At 43.1% G+C, this 22,628-nt stretch overlaps 1 protein-coding gene across 1 annotated transcript in view; it reads left to right on the top strand.

Moving 5' to 3' along the window:
• LOC147697032 (amine oxidase [flavin-containing] A-like) overlaps positions 1 to 22,628 on the top strand; it is an 805,659-nt gene that overhangs the window by 764,322 nt on the left and 18,709 nt on the right. Inside the window, exons 12-13 of the mRNA XM_086933275.1 lie at positions 9,748 to 9,845; positions 16,117 to 16,228. Coding sequence (XP_086789401.1) covers positions 9,748 to 9,845; positions 16,117 to 16,228 — 210 coding nt within the window. The remainder of the gene's footprint in view (positions 1 to 9,747; positions 9,846 to 16,116; positions 16,229 to 22,628) is intronic.

Raw genomic sequence — 22,628 nt, 5'->3', positions numbered from 1 at the left:
CAGAGGCTGTGATACTGACAATGTTGGACACTCTCCGGAAGGAGGCTGACGGGGGTTCCCCGCAGGCCCTGCTGCTGCTGGATCTCTCTGCGCCTTTTGACACAGTTGACCATGCCATCTTGGTTGATCGTGTCAGAGATGCAAGTATCCAGGAATTGGCTCTTAGCTGGATCAGCTAATTCCAGGTTGTGCTGGCCATCGTTATGTCCCATGTAGACTACGCCACTTCTCTGTACTTTTGCATTCCACTATATATAACCAAACGATTACAACTGGTACAGAACCAGGCAGCGAGACTGATCTTTTAGCAACCTAGGTGGCAACATGTCACCCCCCTCATGAGGAAGCTGCACGACTCCCTATCCTGCAACGTTGTGCCTTCACGGTATGCTGTCTCAGCTTTAAATCTCTGAATGGTCAGAATCCAAAATTCATGGCCAGCCTTATCCAAAGGCAGACACCCACGCGTAACATGGGCTCTGCTCACAAGCACTTCCTGATAACTCCTTCCTTTAAACTGAAGTGTCTGGGCGGTGGTAGGTTTACTACACTGGCACTCAGATACTGGAACTCCCTTCCCTCTGAAATTAGATTCTGCACCAACCTCTTGAGCTTTAGGAATCTCCTTAAGACATGGCTGTTTAGACAAGCATACAAGTAAGCAAAAGAGCGCCTGTACTTTTTGAGAGCAGCGCCATGAAACCAATCGGTGTACAGGCGCTTTTAAAGAATTTTTTAACATAACATACCTGCCACACACCAAGTCTAAAATCTGAGTATTGAGATTAGTTTCTCTGTGTCTATTGGCTGCAAGAGGGGAGACAAAGTTTAACCTGAATATCCACCTGTAGTAAACATGTTTCCACGTCACTACCCCCTCTGAGCCCCCATGCCTCATGCACACTTCCCAAACTCCCTGGTGAGGCGACATTTGGCCGGTTGTGGCTACGTGCAATCACTTTAAGTCAGCAATTGTATACTGGGAAAGGTGTCACAAATGGTGCCTCGGGTGCTTGGTTTTTGGTCCCGGTCTTGCTACTGGCCTGGGGACTGTGTTGTAAGCCCTCTCAACAAGGTTCGCCTAGACTGTTCTACGTAAGTCACAAGTCACAAGATAACTGGTGGCAATGGCCAGGAGAAAGCAGGCAACTCGTACAAAATAATTGGAGGACATAATGCCTTTTACAACGTTGCCCCTTGCATCCCCTATATCTGAGGATGACAAACTGGAAGGGGAAAACCACTGGCTTTGCACTGCTCAGCACCACCATTAATACTACAATGACTCTAACCAGGCCTCATACTAGTCCTCACACTTTGCCTCATATTGCTACACATGAGGTTTCGCTAACAACTGGTCTAAAAGTTTGTAGGTCCCATTCATGCCAGAGGCTGAGCCTAGTGCAGTCTATAATTGAGATACTGTCACAACCCCATCCATCACCAATAATAAACGGAAACCACAAGAGAGACAGTGCCTCAGAGAATCAATCACGGGCCAGCACCTCTCCACCCACCTGTCTGACTCTTAGTGGCTTGCTAGTAGAAGCACCCATGCAAACCATGCTGATAGTGGTAGTCCAAATCCACCCAAGCCCAAGATAGCCACTGACACAGGAGAGTGGAGATATACTGCTCCCCATAATGATAATGCCAATATCTGCCAGGAGGGAAAGCACAACAGACCAAGAACTTGATAATCTTTTGGTCCGTTTTCTTTCTACAATTGACACCCAAATAAATAAGACACTTAGTCATACTCCAATATTGGCAAGGGCTCAAATGGACAGGGTAATCAGTCCTGCTCAGGCCAGTCTCTCCTTGGCCACTAGTCCCTAGCTGGTCTAGATTAGAGCTTCGTAGGACACTATCTCTATGGTGCTGATCTGGCTATCGAACAAAATGGCTTCAGATCGACTTAATGCAATTATTGGCAACTCATCTCGCCAATTTGGGACCAAACTAAGTAAGAAAACAAGTTACTTACCTGTAACTTCAGTTATCCAGTATTGGTATCTTTCATAGATTCACATGCCTGAATCATTCCATGTCGCCGAGGTGGGAGTCCCACGGTACATAAAAAAGCAGTGCCAAAAGTAAATTACAGTAGTAGGCCCTAAATACAGGCCTGAGGCCTATATTGCAGTAGCCTATCTACATCATTATGCTGAAAAGACCCAAGTCTTTGTCACAGCCAATCAGCTGTTAGCACCCTCTAGAACCCTCTCTGTAGAGCCAGTTCTCCTCAGATTTTCGTAGCACAAGTGAGAAATAAGTAACCCCAAATCTATAAGAACTGACTCTCCGGGGAGGAGGGTGGGTGCATGTGAATCTATGAAAGATGCCAATACTGGATAACTGAAGTTACAGGTAAGTAACTTGTTTTCTTATCCAGTATTGGGGTATCTTTCATAGATTCACATTCCTGAATCAGAATAGCAAGCAGTAAACCAACGTAATAGTCGGTTTCGGATGGTAGGAGACTTGTACTGAGACACTCCCAATAAACCATTATTAAACAAACTACCAATGTTGTACATCTTATTGTCATAGAAAGATAAAGACAATGCTTGTAAAATGCATTTGAAACCTTAATACATACACATATAATATGAATCTTACTGTAATAATTTTAATAGCACTTTTTGCAAAAGAATACCAATGAAAACAATATATCTGTTACCTGAGATTTTCTTTAAACAAACAGGTCTCGTAAGACGGCTTGTCCAACTGCCGCATCTCGCTGACTTGCTGATTGCAGGCAGTAGTGTCTGTTGAATGTGTGGACATTTTTCCATGTCGCAGCACTACAGATGTCCTCGATTTTCACCCCTGGGAATAGCCCTGTAGAAGCTGCAACAGGTCTTGTAGAATGCTCTCTGACATTTCTGGTCAGTGGTCTGTTGGCTTTGGTATGGCAGAACTGGATCGCTGAAGCTATCCATCTGGAAATTGTCGCCTTGGTGACAGCTGTTCCCAACGTGGTCTGCCCAGATTTTCTGAAGTTCTTTGTCCTTTGTAAATAACATTTCAGACATCTTTTGGTGTCTAAGGAATGCAGTGTCTTTTCTGCCGGAGGTGCCGGATTTGGAAAGAAAACTTTAAGTCGAACTGGTTCATTTAAATGAAACTGAGATGGCACCTTGGGTATAAATGAAGGGTTCGTTCTGAGAGTAACGCAATCCTGTGAGAAATGTAGGAAGGGTTCCTTTATGGTGAACGCTTGTATCTCACTCACTCTTCTAGCTGATGTCAAAGCTAGGAGTAAGGCAACCTTCCATGTAAGGTATTTGGTCTCAGACTTATGAATAGGCTCGAATGAGTACTTCAGCTAAGTGTAACATGTAGGGAAGAACTTCTTCTGCTGGTGCATTAATCGGGTGGACATTGTTGGATGCACAACAGTAACAGAATCTTTTCCATTTTAGCCTGCAAGTTTTTAAAGTACTCTGAGCTCGAGACCTCTATAAAATATCTCTGCAGTCCTGCGCAATTCTAAGGTGTTCAAACTCTAGGAAATCAGGAGCCATGCGTGCAATTTTAGAGATTGAGGATCTGGGTGAAGAACCTGTCCCTCGTTCCGTGACAGTAGTGTTGGAGATGGAAGGAGGCGAATTGGGTGATCCTGAGACAACAACATGAGCTCTTGAAACCAATACTGGCTTGGCCATCTTGGAGCAATTAGAATCAAGCGGTAACTCTTGACCTTCATCTTGCGCAATACCTTCAGTATCAACGGAATTGGGGGAAAAGCGTATGCATAAATCCCTGACCATCGCATGGACAGGGCATTCACCCTTGACCCCTTTTGAGGGTATCTACTGGCGTAAAACCGTAATTTTTTGTTCTGCAGTGTTGCGTACCAATCCAACTGTGGTTTGCCCCAAGTCTGAAAGACCTTGCGCAATTGAGCTTGATCTAACTCCCACTCATGGCAGTCAGACAAGGATCTGCTGAGCTTGTCCGCTAGTGTATTCTGGAGGCCCTTGACATGCTCCGAGTTATGTTGTGAAGTGTGACCCAGTCCCATAGCTCTTGAGCTTCCTGTGACAGCATCACAGATCTTGTTCCTCCTTGTTTGTTCACATAGAACATGCTGGTGGTATTGTCGGTTCGTACCAACACTGAAGATCCTGCTGTTCTGGGGAGAAATGCTTGCAATGAGAGGAAGATGGCTCTCAACTCTAGACTGTTGATGTGTCGATTTCTGTAATCTTGAGTCCGCCTGCCCTGGACTTGCAGATCTTGAAGATGGCCTCCCCATCCTTCCATGGATGCATCCATTGTAAGTATGAAGTCTGGAGGCGTTTGTGTGAAGGACAGTCCCTGCTTCAGATTGTACAACTGTGACCACCGCCGCAGAGCATTTACCATGCGCAGAGTGACTTTGATAATGTCCTCGAAGGAACCTGTTGCCTATGTCCATTGCTGATGTAGTACCTCTTGCAGGGGTCGTATCTTGAGGCGTGCCAATGTGATGAGATTCATGGCTGACGAACACATTCCCAGGAGGGAAGCAAATAGTCGGACCGAAAGTGACTTTCTTTTTGAGATTTGAATTGCCAATTGCTTTAACCAGAGTTGCCTCTCTTGTGACAGGAACGTTTTGCATTGGATAGTGTCCAGGTGTGCACCTAAGAAGGGTAGGACTTGCCTTGGTTGCATTTGGGATTTGCTTAGATTTACCGTCAGGCCCAGAGAAGCAAAGAGCGCACAACATATTGTCTTGGCATCCTGTACGCAGTTTGATGAAGGGCCCTTAAGCAACTAATCGTCCAAGTATGGGAAAACTTGGATTCCCCAAGAGCGTAGTGTTGCTGCTACCAGGGCCAGGCACTTTGTGAATATCCTTGGTGCCGACTTGAGGCCGAACGGTAGAATTTTGAACTGATTATGGGCGCCAGCCACATTGAACCTGAGATATTTGTGATGTTTGGGATGGATGGGGATGTGGAAGTATACATCCTCCATGTCTAAGGAAGCTAAAAAATCTCTTTCGTTCAGGCAGTTTAGGATTTCTAAAAGAGTGACCATGCGAAAGCCCTGCTTCTTGAGGAATTTGTTGAGGCTGAGATCTAAAATTGGCCGCCACTCTCCCGATTTCTTTTTTTATAAGGAAGAAACGGGAGTAGAACCCTTGTCCTCTTTGTTGAAACAGGACTTTTTCTACGGCATTCTTGAGGAGCATTGTTTGAACCTCCTTGAACAATAAGTGAAGATGAAGGGGAGGGGGGTCCCTTGAGTGGAACAGTTGGAGGTTTGGTAACGAATTCTAGGGTGTGATCATGTTTTACCATATCTAACACCCACTGGTCGGTGGTAATTTTTCGCCACTGTTGATGGAATACAGATATCTTCGCACCCACGGGAAGGTGTAAGGATGCGGATGGCGACCGGTTGATGTCACTTTTTTTTGCGAGAATCTCGCCCTTGATTATTGGCAGTTGAGGGTAATGGGGGAAGGAGAAACCATGTCCATGTTCCCCCATATTAGATAAACTAAACACCCTGCCAGAGATGCTAGGCTCCTTAGTGGAAAGTGCAAAGGTCAATGAACCTAGGGATGGATCAAACAGTAATTAATCTCCAATACCCAAGGGCCACTCACTTTGTCTAACTGCACAATAGGTACCGCTGAACCACCAGTTCTGTTGGGTGAGAATATTAATCCCCTTAACAACCTTTGATCATTCTGCAGAGGAAGAGCAAGCTTTGAGTAAGGCTGGAAAAGTCGAATTGCATGAGGCTTTTGCAAACCTGGCTCTCTCCAGGCCGACATTTTCTGATATATCAAAGAGAGCGAAAAAAGAGATTGACGACGCAGACAAAGAAACCCTGCTTATTCAAATTGAGAATGTCAATTTTATTGCATCCAACACATCCAGCGCCCATGTGAGACCAAGTCCGAAGAATCTGTTTCCCATATTAGTCCCACAACCACAGATAAACAACTTGGCTCTATCAGAATCAGCTCAAAATGAAGGAATGCTTAAACCAGCACAACTTAACAATGCCTCTTAGAAATGTACACACAAGGACACAAGGACATCAGTTCCAGCACCAACATCCAGTGATCATAACGGGCAAGGAGTAAGGGCGCCAATTTCGAATACAGTCATCATAGGGGCTCCAGCAGCCTGCCCAACATTTCCAGTAGGCACTTCGAGAGGTGCTGTTGATATGGGCACTCAGTCGGGCTGTCTTAGTTTAGATTCAACAAACAGCCACCAATATGGACAAGAGAACAGGGAACCGTCATCAAACCCAGCCACTGGTACTATGACACAGAAGTTACCACTACATTCTGGAAGAAGGAGGGCCATAGAGAAGCCATGCTGGCAGAAAAAAAAGTATTTGTCGACTACAGGTTTGAACTCCTAAAGCCTCAGCCATTGAAATACCCGCATATTCCTCTATCCCAAGTTCCAAGACAAACAAACATGAGTGTATTAAGGAGTATGACAGGAGGTAACCATAGCTCAACATTAGCAGCAGTTAAGGAAGCAACTTCCCCAATAAATCATGCTCACAAAAACAGCGGAAGGTGCACTGCGATAGAACAACCAGTGAGTGCCACGAGTGGGGGTGGCAAACGAAAACCATAAAGGTTTTTAGAGCAAGCACACATGCACTAGACTACTTGGAGAAGAATGATGTCCTGTGCCCTTTCCCCATCGACCTTACATGGTTTTAATGAAATCTTTAAGCCAGCTTTGCGACTCAGCCTGTTTGGCAGTCCTTCAGGAAGCTTACCATTTTTAGTAAACATAAAAGCAAATTAAATCCCACCTCATTCATTCTCTGCACCCCAGTTTTACAGGCAACATCCATTACATGCATGAAAATCCTTCACAAATCAATAGCCTTGCTGCTCCTAAACAGTTACCGCAATGCCTCATACAACTCCAAGGCGTCTATGGTAGAACTTTATATGGGTGGATTGGAGAACATAATCACATTTCTCGGCCAATCCAAAGAGGGGGGAAAAGTATGCTAAACATCCTGACAACTTATAAATAGACCTCGGCACAACAACAGATAGAGGCACAATGTACTTTCCCCCTACTTGCAAAGGTATGTCGACAATTGACTACGTCTTCATGTCAGAGATTTTAGTGTGCAGCTTAAACGATTTGAGATTGACAACAGACCAGAAAGCGTTCATAATCCACTGAGGTTTACTTTGGACTTAGCATCATCCATAGTGGAAAGAAGTAATCACGTGGGTTCCTAAACCAGGGAGAAATTTGTGAACCTCCTGAGGAAAATTAAGTGGAGACTGGAACACACACTAACAGTCACAGGCTGGCTAGGTAAGCAGGGTGCAGAGGAAATGTATAAATGTCCATTGTCTGTGCACCAGGCATGGGACAATCTTATGGGAGATGTAAGAGTTCACCTTCAAGGCCAGAACACTAAGCTGGTTTGTCCAAAGAACATCAGGCAAGGTAGACCACATATTTATTATAATAAAACCATCATTCCACCAGAAGATCTTAAAATAGGTCTCAGTGACTACACAAACAAAATTTCACAGCAATGTGAAGAGAATATGAATGCTGGAAAAGAAAACAGTTTGGGAGCTGAAGAAAGCTAGGGACCAAAATAAATGGTTGAATATTTTCCAAATGCTCATGAAAAAACCAGGTTTGCTTTGGGTAACAAATGAACAAACTAAAACAAAGTAAAGTGAAAAGAGAAAACAGAGTATCGGAGGCGACTTGTACAAAGTATGTGGCTGATCAATACACAGACCAATCCCTTGTACTCTGCCATCCTGCACCACCACCAGCTACAGATCCTAATTAAGGTTCAATCCTGAAATTAATAAATGCCAACATGGTTAGGAATATGATCAGGCATATGAAAAAAGATGGGGTGCCGGCCCAAATGGCCTCCCAGCCAGTATATTTAAATGTGTCCAGGACGTCTGGTCCAGGCTATTAACCCCACTCTTCAATCATGCCTTTATACCTGCAACAGCTGTGTATGGTTTAGGCATGGACTACTGACATTAGCAAACTCTGGTGTGAGTGCTAGCACTGATGCGAAAAGAAAGTACAACATAATGGCATAACGGTGGTGTGCACTTACAATCTAATAATTAAGTATGGTTTTTAGCAACGTCCTGTATTTAAACAATCCAAACCTAAAACAAGGTTTTTCATTTGCATGATTGCACTTTAAGTTTGTGAGGGCCATGCGAGTTATATATCATCAAACTGCTGTTGATTCCCATTTTAACACAATTGAAAGGGAGGCTAGTGTTGTTAACCCCTTTGATGCTCATGACGAGCTCAGCTCGTCATGAGGTACACCTCTCGTACACTCATGACGAGCTGAGCTCGTCATGAACAATGGGAATCAATCATTGTCAGCGCACAGGATAAATCTGCACCGCACCGATGGTGTTAAGGAGCTTGCCAATGTATTAAAAACCAAGCATTTTTAATGCTTTTTAAAGGTAAACTAAACACTGGCTGCTACGGCAATGCAATCTCATCATGTGTACACCAACTTTAGGAACAAGAAGCAGGAAAAATATGATGAGTGCAGTAAACATGGAGGGGGAGTAATGTTTAATTATAGGTTGGTGGAAGGCAAGATTTACACCATGGAAAAACTCAAAGGTCACACAAAGAACCTTGAAACTTCATGTCAAACAAACTTGTCCATCAAATAGAACATCCTGGTTGTGAAGTAAGAGGAACCCAAACATTGTCAGCCTAAATCACTGATGATCCTCAAAAGACAAATCGATTTTTATCCAAATTAAAATAGTTTTCTGATTCCCATGTTGCAGTGACCAGTGTGCAGTCTTTAAAGTGATGGCACCCAAGTGATCAGGTCTCAGCAAGCTGGCCAGAGAGGCAGTAGTGGATGCTTAAATTCTAAAATGGTGGGGCAAATCTTTTGACCCACTTGCAGGCACTGTGAGAAACCAGCACAGAGTTTGAGTTTCCTACTCTGCCTGTAAATGGGTATAAAGTAGGTCACGCTGCAGTCAGAACCTCCAATACAGAGAGGAGCCTCACAGCCACTTCACTGACTAATCTTGATGCTGCTTTCATACTACTTCTAATATTACCCAGCATGAGAGAAGCACCTGGATTGACTGGAGTGGGTTGTGTCAATGCTCCCAAAGTGCTGAAGGCCTATACCTGCTCTCGACCCAGCTGTCAAAAACAGCTGGGTTGGAGAGGTTTAAAATGTGCATGTCACGCTGAACGTCATATGACAGCCGGTCAAAGGGACATGCACACTTTAAACTTAAGTGCCCACCACTCCTCCCTGCTGCTGCCACTGAGCAGCAATGGCCCCACGCCGCCCTGAGGCTTGGCTCAGTAGTATGGTAATAAATGACCTTTATTATCATTTTATTTTTCGAGGCAAACTTGCAATTAAAAAGGACAGGGGCTCTACTCTGGCCCCATCTTTAGAATGTTGGTATGTACACTTGGAAATGTAAAACGATATCTATGATGGAATTTAAAGGGCAAGGCATCCTTCTTAAAAATAACTATTACCAAACACTCTAGAAATATACTGACCAACACAACAGGCCCATTAAAAAAGCATAGCTTGATTTCCTTTCCAGACCATAAACTTAAAACTTTTCCTCGTTGATTGTGGTAATCTTGAAATGCTAGGAGAACAACTATGTGCCCCAATTGTTGTTAGTGATATGCCGTACTGCAGTAGGCATAAAACCACGTTGAAATGATTTCTTGAAACTTTGTTTTGCAGCCAGTACACTATGAAGAGAAGGACTGGTGTGAGGAGCAGTATTCAGGTGGATGTTACACTTGTTACTTTCCACCAGGAATCATGACTCAGTTTGGAAGGTATGGTGATTTAAATTCCATTAGGCCCTATTCACCAAGGGAAATTTGCATGTGTACATAACCTCACATGTGGAGTTACACCTACACCTAGATGTATATCTACTCATCGATGGAATTCATCATTTCAATGTGACTGAATTTATGAGTGAAACGTTACAGTTAATAATTGTTCATGTTTGCACAGATATGTACACATAATTTTAAATGAATAAAACATACATATTTTGTAATTAAAATGAATGAAATACATTTCCCTCACTCAGAAGCGCACTCCTCCAATAAAATTACATATTAATAAACAATCCATTTCCATTTTATTTAAATATTTTTAAATGAAATTAATAAATCAGAATGTAACTTTTTGCTCCCCACCCTATGCAGTATAATTTGTGTTGAATGCATCACAATCTTTGATGCAAGTTCTGTATTATTTTATTAGTGATTATTTTTCTTCTAAGTAAATTATTTTTTTGTACACTATATTGTACTAACTTGTTGTGTTTATTAAAATACAATTTAGATTTTTACATTTTAAACCATTATTCGAATTAAACTTAATTTAAATATCGTTTTTTTAAAGGGTATTTTTAAATGTATTTCATAAGTTTCCCTGTGTGTTAGTGTTGGTCCATGTCCATTGATTTCTGTTGAAGTGTGTTGTATTACGAGTGATTAGCAATATGTGGAACTTGACTTACTCCAAGACTGAGCTGGAGTACATTTCAGCCTGTTTTACTGAAAAAACACACATGAAAATACTCAAGCCCAATCCTAGAATTAATCGAATGTAGTAGATTTAAGTGTATATTTTTGTGAATTGCAATGTTCTTACTCTTAAGTGGATGTGTATTTGCATTAGCATGCCCCTCCATAGACCCCTTCTTCACTTTTTCTAAACCACACTCATTTTGAAGTCATTTTTTCCCATTTCTTCCCCCCCCAGTCCCTCCCACATTTGCTACTAAGGTCTGTACTTATATATTGTTGGAAGTCTCCACCGGAGCAGACATCTCCCGACAGAAAAAATAGAAGTGGCAGATACTTCTCTCATAGGTCTGTAAAATGCATTTTAGAGACCATAACGTAGCATTACGTTACATACTCCATGTAGCCTTTTGAATAGGCCACATAACTTTTAAATTGTCTAGCAACACCTACAGTTAATTGATTGTGACCAGTTATTAAAGCGACTCTCTAAATAGTTCACTAGTGTTCTCCATTGTATTGAATAAGCAAACACTTTAACCCTTTCGATGCTGATGACGAGCTCAGCTCGTCATCACCCACGGGTGTCGTGTGCTGATGACGAGCTGAGCTCGTCATAGTGCCACTAAAATGGCATTTTCCAGCACTGGGGGGGGAAAACGCCCAGCAGCCATGTGGTTAACATTCATAACTGTTTTTTCAACAGGATGCAAAACACACTCAAATAAGCATGCACACACAACTAGATAAATACACGCAGTCTATTGCTTGAAATAAAAAAAACCTATTTGGTTTATTTACAGTTTGATGATTGCATTCATAATTTATGTTGGTACTAGCAGACCCTGTGCATACAACAAACATGATTGTTCAAACAATAAAATATCTGCTTTGCTCAGTGTCCTCAGGATTTCATCATATTAGTGTCATACACAGTTGTGTATGAGTTCTTATAAAATGTATGAAACGTGGTTCTGGTGTACTCCTGTTCTCCAGCCACTTAACATGATGTCTTGAAACTCACTATGGTGCTGCTCACAAGTAATTGTTGCATTAGTGGCAATTTTTTGTGTTATATAATATATAGTATAATAGAGAAGGCCTATAGAAACTCTAGTCTACAATTTCTCCTTTCTTAAATCAGTTGTAATTCTCTACCCTCTCCAACCCATACACAACGGCTCTTCTATTGTACAATACTCAATAAATAATTATCACCTTGTACTTATGTTTTTTTTAAATATGATAGTTCTTCAAAGTCAAGATCTTCTAAAGATGCTTCTTCTAACCAAATACTTATATTAACCAATGGTCTAATGGTGCAAGTTCTCCAGGAAATCATCTGATTACACACTTGTTAGAACACCAAGATGTGTGTGTTTTAAATACAGAGATAAAAATATAATTGTTTCTCAAATATTTTGAAGGAAAGCTGGGAACAATTTTATAGTGAGCTGTAGAAGTCCCAAGAACTTCCTGAACATCTCACTCCCGATTTTGCACATCCAGCCTCCTCTTCCCTCATTAACATTGTCAATTTGTTAATGCAGGAGGTTTTATTCATATTAAGGCCCTGAGGAACATACAAATCTCCTCTTATTATGGACAGAACATCATTGCATTCTGACTTTGATTCATAGCGTTGGCTTTAGAAATAACTAAAGTTGGTATTAACTCTTTTTTGACAAAGACATTTTTATTCTTTACCCTAAAACTGGACCATCTGTGAATTTCCTCCAGTATCTCACATTCATTGTGGGCAAAATGAAAAGGATTGTTTTATTTTGATATCATTCTTTGTATAGCATTGAGCCAGCTAGTTTGAAGACTATATACTCTAACTCATGGATTTGCCGAAATGGGATGTTTGCTTGTGTTTCATCATTAAACAACACAAGACAGTCTCCCTTGGAACATTACTCTTTATTATTTTTCACATGTGTAGTAATGGTTAGTAATATTTTGAGTAGATTTTATTTTTGTTGGAGATATCCTAGTTTGTACTAAATTATATTAATGATCTCCCTCACTTCACATGTCATTTGAGATCTCCAACAGTTTGATACTGTCTTTAGTGGATCGTTTCACCTGGCATAGAACCTACTGCAAGATTTAACCAATCAGAGAGTGTCCAGCTGCAATTAAGCCAGTGACCTTAAAAAGACTCAACTTGTCAACCTAAGGCTGAGTGGTTATCTCTGTTGTTCAGATCTCTCATACTTAAGCAGTTTAAAATTAGCTTTTTGTTTTTCTCTATTGAATTTTCTATCAGCACAATTGTCACTATGCCACCTGCCTCTGTACTGGATTGTTCATTTACTAGTGTCCTACTAAAATTCCTCATGATTTATTCTAGAATTTAATTTAATAAATTCTACTGTTCCGCACTTTTCTTGAAGCAAATTCACAGTGCACATGGGAGCTAATATCGGAACAAAAAAAAATTACTTAAATAATAATTTTTAAACAGTGCTGCATATTTGTGGTGCACACCCCGATCAATCTTTGTTTCACTCCAACAGTTCCACTTCACATATGGTAAAAGATGTAGGTTCTTTTAGTATTCTGTGTGTAACTGTGTGTGCTATCTCCCATCTTTGCGGTAGTTTATCTGTATTATCCTAATTAGTTTCTTTATCTCAACTTTACCTCTTTGGTCCTGCAGTCTGGTCCTTTTCATGTGGAGGATTGTAACTTTATTAAATACAGAACATCAATAGTTTTAATGTGTTGTTTATGAAGCCATGCCCCCAGATGGCTTACAAATACAGAATCCCTCAAGAAACACAGTGTTAATTTTTCTCCAGAAGTAAGTGGTGCACTATAATCCAATGTACTTGCCATTTATGGTCAATACTCAACACATACAGTTCCACTAAACACACTCCCTACACTCCACATCGCTGACAGTACTCTTAACCGGTAATCCCATAAAAGAGAGGTTTATGACAAAAACACAGTTGAATCTTATGGTCTTTTGCTCCTCCATTGCCAATTCCATGGACTCCATCATGGCCGGTCAAATACAGTGTGTCTGTCTACTTGCCTGCACAGACCAGACCTGTCTGTGCAGGCAAGGAGACAGGCGCGCAGTTTACCGCAAGCATCAAGCACATAGCTATCACAAAGCAGAGAACATTGTTTTCTATAAATGGGCATGCATAAAAGCATCAATTGAAGGATAACCACATCCACACATAACCTTGCCTTACACAGAGACATAAAAAGTTAACACTCTACCCAAATCATTAAGGACCTATATGGTAGCGCCTGCACAACATAAAGACCAGTTGCATCGCATTTGTTTGCTAACAGCGGACACCCGTCGACTCATCTGAAAGTAAAAAGAGTTGTCCTGATGAAGGTGGTAGTCATGTACACCCACCGAAACGCACGTTGACCAGATCTTGGGAAACTCTTTAAAGACAACACCAAAGTGAAATGAACTGTGATTTATTTAGTCCACTTGATTTTCACTGGTGTATCAGTGTATGTCATATAAATAAATAGAGGTTTTCCCCTATTTTTTTTGTGTTTGATTGTTTTGACTGCAAGAGTGTGGTTTGTTTGGTGAGATTGGTTGATTTGAGGTTGTGATGTTTTCCTTTGTGGTCATATGTATGAATCAATAGGATGTACTCATATGTCTTTCCTTGTATTTTATTTGTAAATAATACATTTGCATATGTTAAATTATGAAATTTTCACTATTAACTTGTTTGTACTTCTGCACTTTGAGATCTTAAAATAGAAATGTTTATATCTTTACTAACTGAGATCCTACAAAAAGAAAATTTAAAAAAAAGAAAATGATGAATATACATAAAACGAAAAAATATTATATTAAAATGTACTAATCTTTGTACAACTCTGTATGGAAAGACTGAATATTGTGGAACAGCCCTATTGTTGAGCCCTTTGCAGGCCACCAGAAAAATAATATAGGTCTGACAGGAGTAGTTACTTATGTGATTTTTTTTTTCCCCCTGACTTGAACCTAAACGTATCTATTGGGGGCACCTTTTTGTGATATTCACCAGTTAAGCATGTATTCATTTATGGAAGGCACGGGGAAATTAAGTGATTTTCCCTGAATGTTGAGCTGCCGCTGAGACTCAAACCTGGTTCCCCAGCTCTGAAGTCACCAGCTCTGGCCATTAAACCACATCCTGCCCCCACTTTCAAGTTTAATAGTTGGGTCTGTTTTAGGCAGCGCTAACTGGAAAAATGGGTTGGTGAAAGATGCCTCCTAACAAGAGCCCTGACACTTATTTATTTGCAAATAAACCACTGCTTTTGTCCTCACCCTGATACCAGCCACCACAGTCACTGTCTCTGCTGTGTACATCCTTCAGCTGCGCTCAGATGGTTCTGGGTGCAGGGCCTGACATTTGATTAGGGCCTACATGCAGCCCCTGATTCTACATATCCCACTGGGTAAGCCTTCTGCCATGCACAATGGAAACTGCCCCCAAAGCTTAATTTTTGGCCACACCCTATACCCAGCCCCATTCCACCCAAAACTACTGCACATATCCTTCAGTGGTGGGCAACATGCCCTTGATGCAGGGTCTTTCGTCAGCTCTATTTCTTCTGCTTCCCATGTGCACTGTCTTTAACTGTGGATATGGGATATGTGCACAGGGAGTAGCATTTGGATGAACAATGCATCTTGTCAACGTAGTTTCTGAATCTTTGGCCATGAGTATTGTGCTCTGGGTGTCGTGTCTAGCCTTCTAGCCTTTGGCTGTGTCCTGCATCTTGCCTCCATACCTACAGAACCAACCGCACAAAGCCCCTGTCCAGTCATGGCACTGGAGACTTACTTTGTCATATTTATTTATGTTTTCAATATCATTCTTCTGCCTTCTACAGATCTTGAGCCACGAATAGCAGGTGTATGTAAACATAAAATTAAGGAGTTGAAGCCTGTTTAGCTGAGGAGAATAACATTCCAAGCCAGCCCTTTAACTTTGACCCCACTCCCTGAGTGGCCGATCTGCATGGAACTTGACATACCAATACAAATCTGAATGTGCTTATTTCCCATTAAATATAATAGAGACTTGTCAAAGAGTGCCAAACTTCTTAGCAAAGTAAAAACACCTCACTATGGAAGCCGTACCTAATCCGTAAATTCATATGTAACATAGTGGTATGTCACAGTTTTTAAAAATTCAGATGTTAATTCTAAAATGTAATTTAATCACTTTGTACTAGTTAGGCATGTTTTACTTCATTCTACACTGAACTTCCTTTAAAGACATCACACCTGGCAGTGTTTTGTATTTTTCCTTACCGACTTTATTTCTCCTCAATATAGCTCAGATCGGTTTTATTTATATGTTATGACTGTTTTCTTAGTTCCTTCAGTAATGACAATTGCACTTTGTCTTACTGTCCTTGTACACGCACTTCTGCTTGTTTCATGACTTTTTGATACATGTTCCTTTCCTTAAAATTTCAGTACAAATGTTTGTACTAAAAAGCAAATTGGGATACCCTAAGAAAATGTGACGATGTGCAATATATTCCTAAAAGCAATGCTTTCCCTATTGTTTTAAAGGGTAATTCGTGAGCCTGTTGGCCGAATATACTTTGCTGGAACAGAAACAGCGACACAGTGGAGTGGCTACATGGAGGGCGCAGTTCAAGCCGGAGAAAGAGCAGCTAGAGAGGTACTGAAATATGACAAGTGCGCAAAATGGAGTTGACTTTTAAAAATGTGTTTGCTCTAGCATGCAATATTTACCTCTACTTCATCTATGGCAATATCATTTACAAAGAGATTTGGCAGAAAATGTAACACCAGCAATACAGCAAGCAAACAGACGACAAGTTAATGTATGGCCGCTCTGTGAAATTAGAGTTTGAGTGTGATTGAGATGCTAATACATTTTTTACTAGTTCGGTCACTGAGTGAAGCCGCTTGCCAAGAATTCTACTTCTCAAAAATCACCAATGCAAACCATCTGATTGGAGGAGGCACTAGGCATCACACTAGCTTGCTTGGTCTACACTCAGCATCTGTTAATGCAGTCACCTCATTGCTGAGGACTCTAGGGTCAAAAAGTCACTGAGACAATTCACCTGGCATAAGGAGGGATAGGTATGACAAAATCTCATTGGACCTATTTTCATGGTGAGGCCTAACCCATCCTGGGCGCAAAGCAGGGTGAACACAGAGGGCCAGATGTACGACCCTATGTTAATAATAATAATAATAATAATACTGAGTTTTATAGAGCGCAACAGCTACCTCCGTAGGAAGTGTCCCGGCGCTGGCATGAGCAGTGAGAGTCATAGTGCATGAGAGATGAGATTTATTGCGTGAAAAGCCATGTTTTCAATAGGCTTCTGAAACAAGGTTCAGAGGGTGCTTGTTGGATTTCCTGCGGCAAGGTGTTCCAAAGCAGTGCCGTACTTACGGAAAAAGTTCTACCACCTAAGCGCGCCCTTTTCACTCGAGGAACGTGGAGATGGACCTTATAGCTAGACCTTAGGAGTCTGACCTGAGAATATCTAGGCAGTCGTTTTTTTAAGTAATTTGGGCAGGTCCCATGAAGGGCTCTGTAGGCCAAGGTGAGCGCCTTGAATTTTATGCGACTTGCCACAGGCAACCAGTGTAGCAGGCGCAAGTGGGGAGAAATGTGATGTCTAAAAGGGACCTGCCTGAGTAATCTAGCCGCTGAATTCTGAACGATTTGCATCTTTTGCAACAAAAACTTCGGAAGGCCTAAATAGAGGCCATTGGCATAGTCTAGCCTTGAAGTGATTGTGGCGTGGATAATCGTTTTGCGGCAGCTCACTGGGAGCAGTCGGAGAAATCTGCGTAGGCTCCTCAGTTTACCTATGCATCCTCCAACGACCTTCTGTATCTGGGGAGCGAAGGATAGGCCATTATCCCATGTAACCCCCAAATTCTTTGCCTTTATGCTTGGAGATGGTGCGGGACCCATCTCTTCCGGCCACCAAAACTCAGCGGGGGGGTGGTCGCTTGAGCCAAAGAAGATCACCTCCGTTTTGTCTGCGTTTAATTTCAGCTTGTTGGTATTCATCCAACAGGCCACGTCGCGAAGGCAGCCCTTACAGTTAGAAAATGCTGCCTCAGAAACCTCAGAGAATGGGAAGACCAGCTGGGTGTCATCAGCGTAGGAAATTGCAGTGACTCCCCAATTGGCAATCAACGTGAACAGCGGGGCCAAGTAAATATTAAAAAGCAGCGGGCTCAGGGCAGAGCCCTGTGGGACCCCGCAGTTCAAACTCCTGGAATCTGAGGAGAAGGTACCAAGAGCCACCTTCTGCGATCTGTTGGACAGATAGGAGTGGAGCCAGCCTAATGCCTGGGCTTGGAGGCCGATCTCAGCCAGCCGTTGTAATAGCCTGTCGTGATCCACCGTATCAAAGGCGGCCGATAGATCCAGGAGCACCAGCATTGCCGATGCTCCTGAATCCAGCGACCACCTGACTGACTCGGCCACCTCGATCAGGGCGGTCTCGGTGCTAAAGCCGGCTCTAAAACCTGATTGTGTTTCATGCAGAGCGTTACTGTCCTCCGTGAATTTATTTAGTTGCCACTGGATTAATTTCTCAAGCATTTTACCTGGCGCTGCCAGTAAGGAAATGGGACGAAGATTACTCAAATCTTCTGGGGCCCCGTTTGGCTTTTTTTTCAACGGGAGTATGGTAGCATGCTTCCAGCACTCTGGGAACACTCCAGAAGAAATGGACACATTCCATATGTGCTGGAGAGTAGGTGCCACAAAATCCGCCATCAAACTCCAGAGTTTGGTGGGCAGGGATCATCAGGAGATCCTGATTTGCAACTGTTAATTGCCTGCATAACAGCATCTCGTGTGATTGGTTGAAATTGGCCCAAAGTTAGTTGCGGCGCTCTATGCTCCATGACATCTGATTTAACAGTGCTTACTGCAGGAGTGAAAGAGTCAGATACTTTCAGAATTTTGTTGTCAAAATATTCAGATATAGTATCACAGAGTTTGTCAGACGGAGTCACATCCAGCTCAATACATCTGGGTTTAAAAAAAGACTGCACTATCTTGAACACTTCTTTGCTAGAGTGTTCTGCTTGATGGATGGAGGTGAAGAAAAAAAGTTTCCTAGCAATTTTTATAGATTTGTGCAAAGCGCGGATGGCGGCCTTGTAACGTGCCTTCGCCAAGCTGCAGTAGTCCACCCTCCAAAGTCGCTCTAACTTTTTACAGGCGGACTTCTCCGCCCTCAGTTCCTCAGAAAACCAGGGAGCGGAGGGGGAGTCTCTGCAGGACATAGCCCGTTTAGCTGGCGCAATAGAATTCACCATATCGCCAATCCATTTTGACATAGCCACTGCATCCTTATTAACATCAGATGAGAGTACAGGAGGGTTGTGGGCCAGGACAGGGCCTATGTTTTCAGGGATCAAGCTTTTCCACTGCCTCTTCAGAAAGGAGCGTCTCCCTGTTTTGGACCCTGACCCGGGTAGCCTGACCGAGAATGGGATTAAAGCATGGTCCGACCAAGTCAACTCTAGAGGTGAACCCACTACCAAATCATTCATATTGGAGAAGATTAGGTCAAGCATATGGCCTGCTTTGTGTGTGGGAGCTGTGCTGCATAGTGTCAGATTAGCGGCATTCAGTGTTGAAATAAGCCGCTCAGCAAGTGGACAGGCCGCCGCCTCAGCATGCACATTAAAATTGCATGAGCAAACAGGTTTGCGACCCATTTACGCATGTAAAATGTGAAAGGGCTATGTACAATTCCTAAATAGCGAGTTGCAATTTATTTGCAACTCTCTATTTAGGAATTGCAAGTCGCTATTAGAAAGGGCTGTTCCCTTCCTAATAACAACAACCCGAAAACCATGTATGAATGTTTTGCGAAATTACCATCCTCTTCAAGAGGGTGGTAATGGAGTGGCAAATGGGAAGGGGTCCCTAGAGTCTAGCTCGCAAAATATTTGTTACTGGCAGGCAACAAACAGTGTCTGAGACACTGTTGTACATTGGATTTAGTGTGTCACAATTTGCGACTCGCAGTTTGTCTCAAAATGCGAGGCGTTAAATCCAATTGTCGTACATCTGGCCCAGAATGTGCTCTCTCCAGTTTCTCACCACAATCCCTCAATCTGTGAGTTTAATTTGAATGCAGTTCCAAAAGAGGTAGAGAACACCAATGTTCCTGTATTCTGTAATCGTTATTTTGATTTTTATTGAATACATTTCTTCGGAGCACATCCTCAATAACTGTTTCAGTAACAGTCAAACAGCTGAAATGGTTCGTTACAAAATGCTGCTTACCAGGGCTGTTAAAAAAATGTAAGGCCAGATGTGTCAAAAGAGAATTTTGCAATTCCCAAACATCTATTTTTACTGAATTGCTGTTGGACTTGGCCCTTTTTGGCTAAAGTTACCTAAACTTTTTGCCTTCCCCTAGACATTTTTTCTGACGTGGTGTTGCCAACTTAAATGCTTTGGGCACTTTGCCACTGCTAATCAGTGTCAAAGTTCAAGTGCTCCCTGTGTAAAGTATAATGGTAATTGGTTGTCCATAATTGTCATGTTTGTCTCACCTAGTAAAGTGAACTATGTGTGCCAGGGCTGGTAATACAAATGTTACTAGTGGGCCTGCAGCACTAATTTTGCCACCCACATAAGTAGCCCTGAAAAGGGATCTTAGGCCCGCCACTGCAGTGTCTGCGTGCAGTTTGTTAAACTGCCCTGTTGTCCTGACAAGAGCTCGACCCCTGGTCATTGGTCCAAGGGTCTTAGGAGGTATTTGGGAGGGAAGAGAAGCAAAGTAGAGTAGTTAGGTCCCAGAGTAGTGGGAAGCACGAGGGGTAGCGCCCTGTCTCAAAGGAGAGGGAGGGAGGGTGAGTAGCGTCCCCAGGGGTTCAAAACCCCAACACAGAGACTGGAGGGTTCCTTAGAGGAGCACCAAGTAGGAGGCCTAACGCCTACTTGCCAGATGTGTGAGGAAGAACACCTAGCAGCAGGGGGGTGTGAGGCATCTGTAACCAGAGCTCCAGCCGTCCTGAAGTTTGTGGGTGCCCTTCCTAAATGACAAGCACAGAAATCTAAATGGAAGGTTAAGGGAGGAAGGTGTGCCCCCTGGGAAAACCTGTGAGACAGTGCCCAGCCAGTAGGTCTAGGTCCCCTAAAGGTGACCGGGGTAAACCCACCTCTAACCTGGATGGCATGATAACTGGAGACAGTATCCTGACCAATGGGTACCACTCTAGGTGGGAGTTGGCAAGGGACCAGCACCCCTGGAGGAACCCTGACTGCCAGGAAATACCCATGGAGAAGCATAGTTGGCCCAGGGAGTAGTGACCAAGAGAACCCCCTGGGGTCAGGAAGGCATAGAACAGGAGGGTGTCCCTGCAGTAGGGGGCCTGCATCGGTGTTCTATCGCCCCACGCAGGGAAGTCCATCAAGGTAGTTGATTGATCTACCCTGGCTTTAGGCTGGGAAGGGGTTGTGTTGGACTTAGTCCTTTTTGGCTACAGTTCCCTAAACGTTTTGCCTTCCCCCTAGACTTTTGTCTGACGTGGTGTTGCCAACTCAGATGCGTTTGGCACTTTGCCCCTGCTAATTAGTGTCAAAGTGCAAGTGCTCCCTGTGTAAAGTGTAATGGTAATTGGTTGTCCATAATTGGCATGTTTCTCTTACTAGGTAAAGTCCCTAGTAAAGTGCACTATGTGTGCCAGGGCTGGTAATACAAATGCTACTAGTGGGCCTTAAGCACTAATTGTGCCACCCACATAAGTAGCCCTGAAAAGAGATCTCAGGCCTGACACTGCAGTACCTGGTTGCAGTATGTTAAACTGCCTTGTTGTCCTGACAAGTGCACCCACTTGCCAGGCTTTACCCTTACCTTTATATGCACACCAGACACCCCTATGGGAGACCCAAGGTACCCCCCTGGGCAGGTTGCAGTGTATGTGGAAGGTAGGACATGTACTAAGGCATGTACCATGTCCTGACAGTGAAATACTTTCCATTTCGTTTTTCACTGTTTCAAGGCCATCTTGTCCATACAACCGAATGGGGAAGACTATGTAATATGTTTTCAGCCTATATTCCCATAAGCTTAAGATGGAGAGGTGAAGTTTAGTATGCCTGAACTCACAATTTATAAAGACATCTTTTTGCGATGGTGGTTTTTGCATTGTGTGTTTAGAAACAAACACTTTTAGAAGTGGCTGTTTTTTGTGTTCTAACAATTCTGTGTGTCTCTGCCTGGTTGTAGATTTACTGTCTGGATTTAAAAGTGATAGGATCTGGGGAATGTCTTGACCCAGGGAAGGAGGTGAGACAGCAACAGGCTGACCCGCATCTGGAGTGTAGGGGGAAGGAGTAGCCCCTGGAGATAAAGAGGCCTGGGCTGCCGCCATAAAACAATGGCTCCATCTCCTGCTGAGTGATTGAGTATCCAGACGCCCACTATCAAAGGAAGAAGGTGTCACTGGCAGGGAGACACCCAGAACTGGTTTGGACAGGGGGCATTGCCCCCCTGAACAAACAGACTTCAAAGACATTTAGGGGCATAACAATGAGAGCTGAAACCACTGAACGTTGGACTGATCAAGACTGAAAAGGATTGAAACTAATTTGTGGTCAAGAGGAACCTCTGCCAAGGAAGAAACCGCTGAAGAGACTGAAGGAAAGGACTGACCCTTGCTGTGTGTTCTGGGGCTGTTCTGCAGTTTGCTGATTTAACCACGGAGAGGCTAAGGGACTTTGCTGTGTGCTGTGTCTCCCTGCTTGAAAGCACTTTGCTGTGTGCTGTGCTCTGAAGTAACTTGTCCCCAAGGGCCCGAGGAGAGCTCGCTTCCTGTTGTGGAAACTCAGGAACATAAAGGTTTTCAGGTGTGTCTCAGCACCTGAGACCTTCGTAAGAACTGACTCCTGATCGTGTGCACCCTGAGTCCAAGTGAGTCTCAGCTATGCTGTGTGTGTGTGCTTTGTGCGGCCTGAGACCTTCCTGAGGATTGTCCTGTGATCGTTTACACCCGAAGCTCAAGAGAGTCTCACCGATGTTGTGTGCGTGTGCTTCATGCAGCCTGAGACCTTC

This window comes from Lissotriton vulgaris, chromosome 8 (assembly GCF_964263255.1).
Source record: "Lissotriton vulgaris chromosome 8, aLisVul1.2, whole genome shotgun sequence".
NCBI classification, from domain to species: Eukaryota; Metazoa; Chordata; class Amphibia; order Caudata; family Salamandridae; genus Lissotriton; species Lissotriton vulgaris.
The sequence above is the reverse complement of the archived record's forward strand: the minus strand, read 5'-3'. Positions and strand labels throughout refer to the sequence as shown.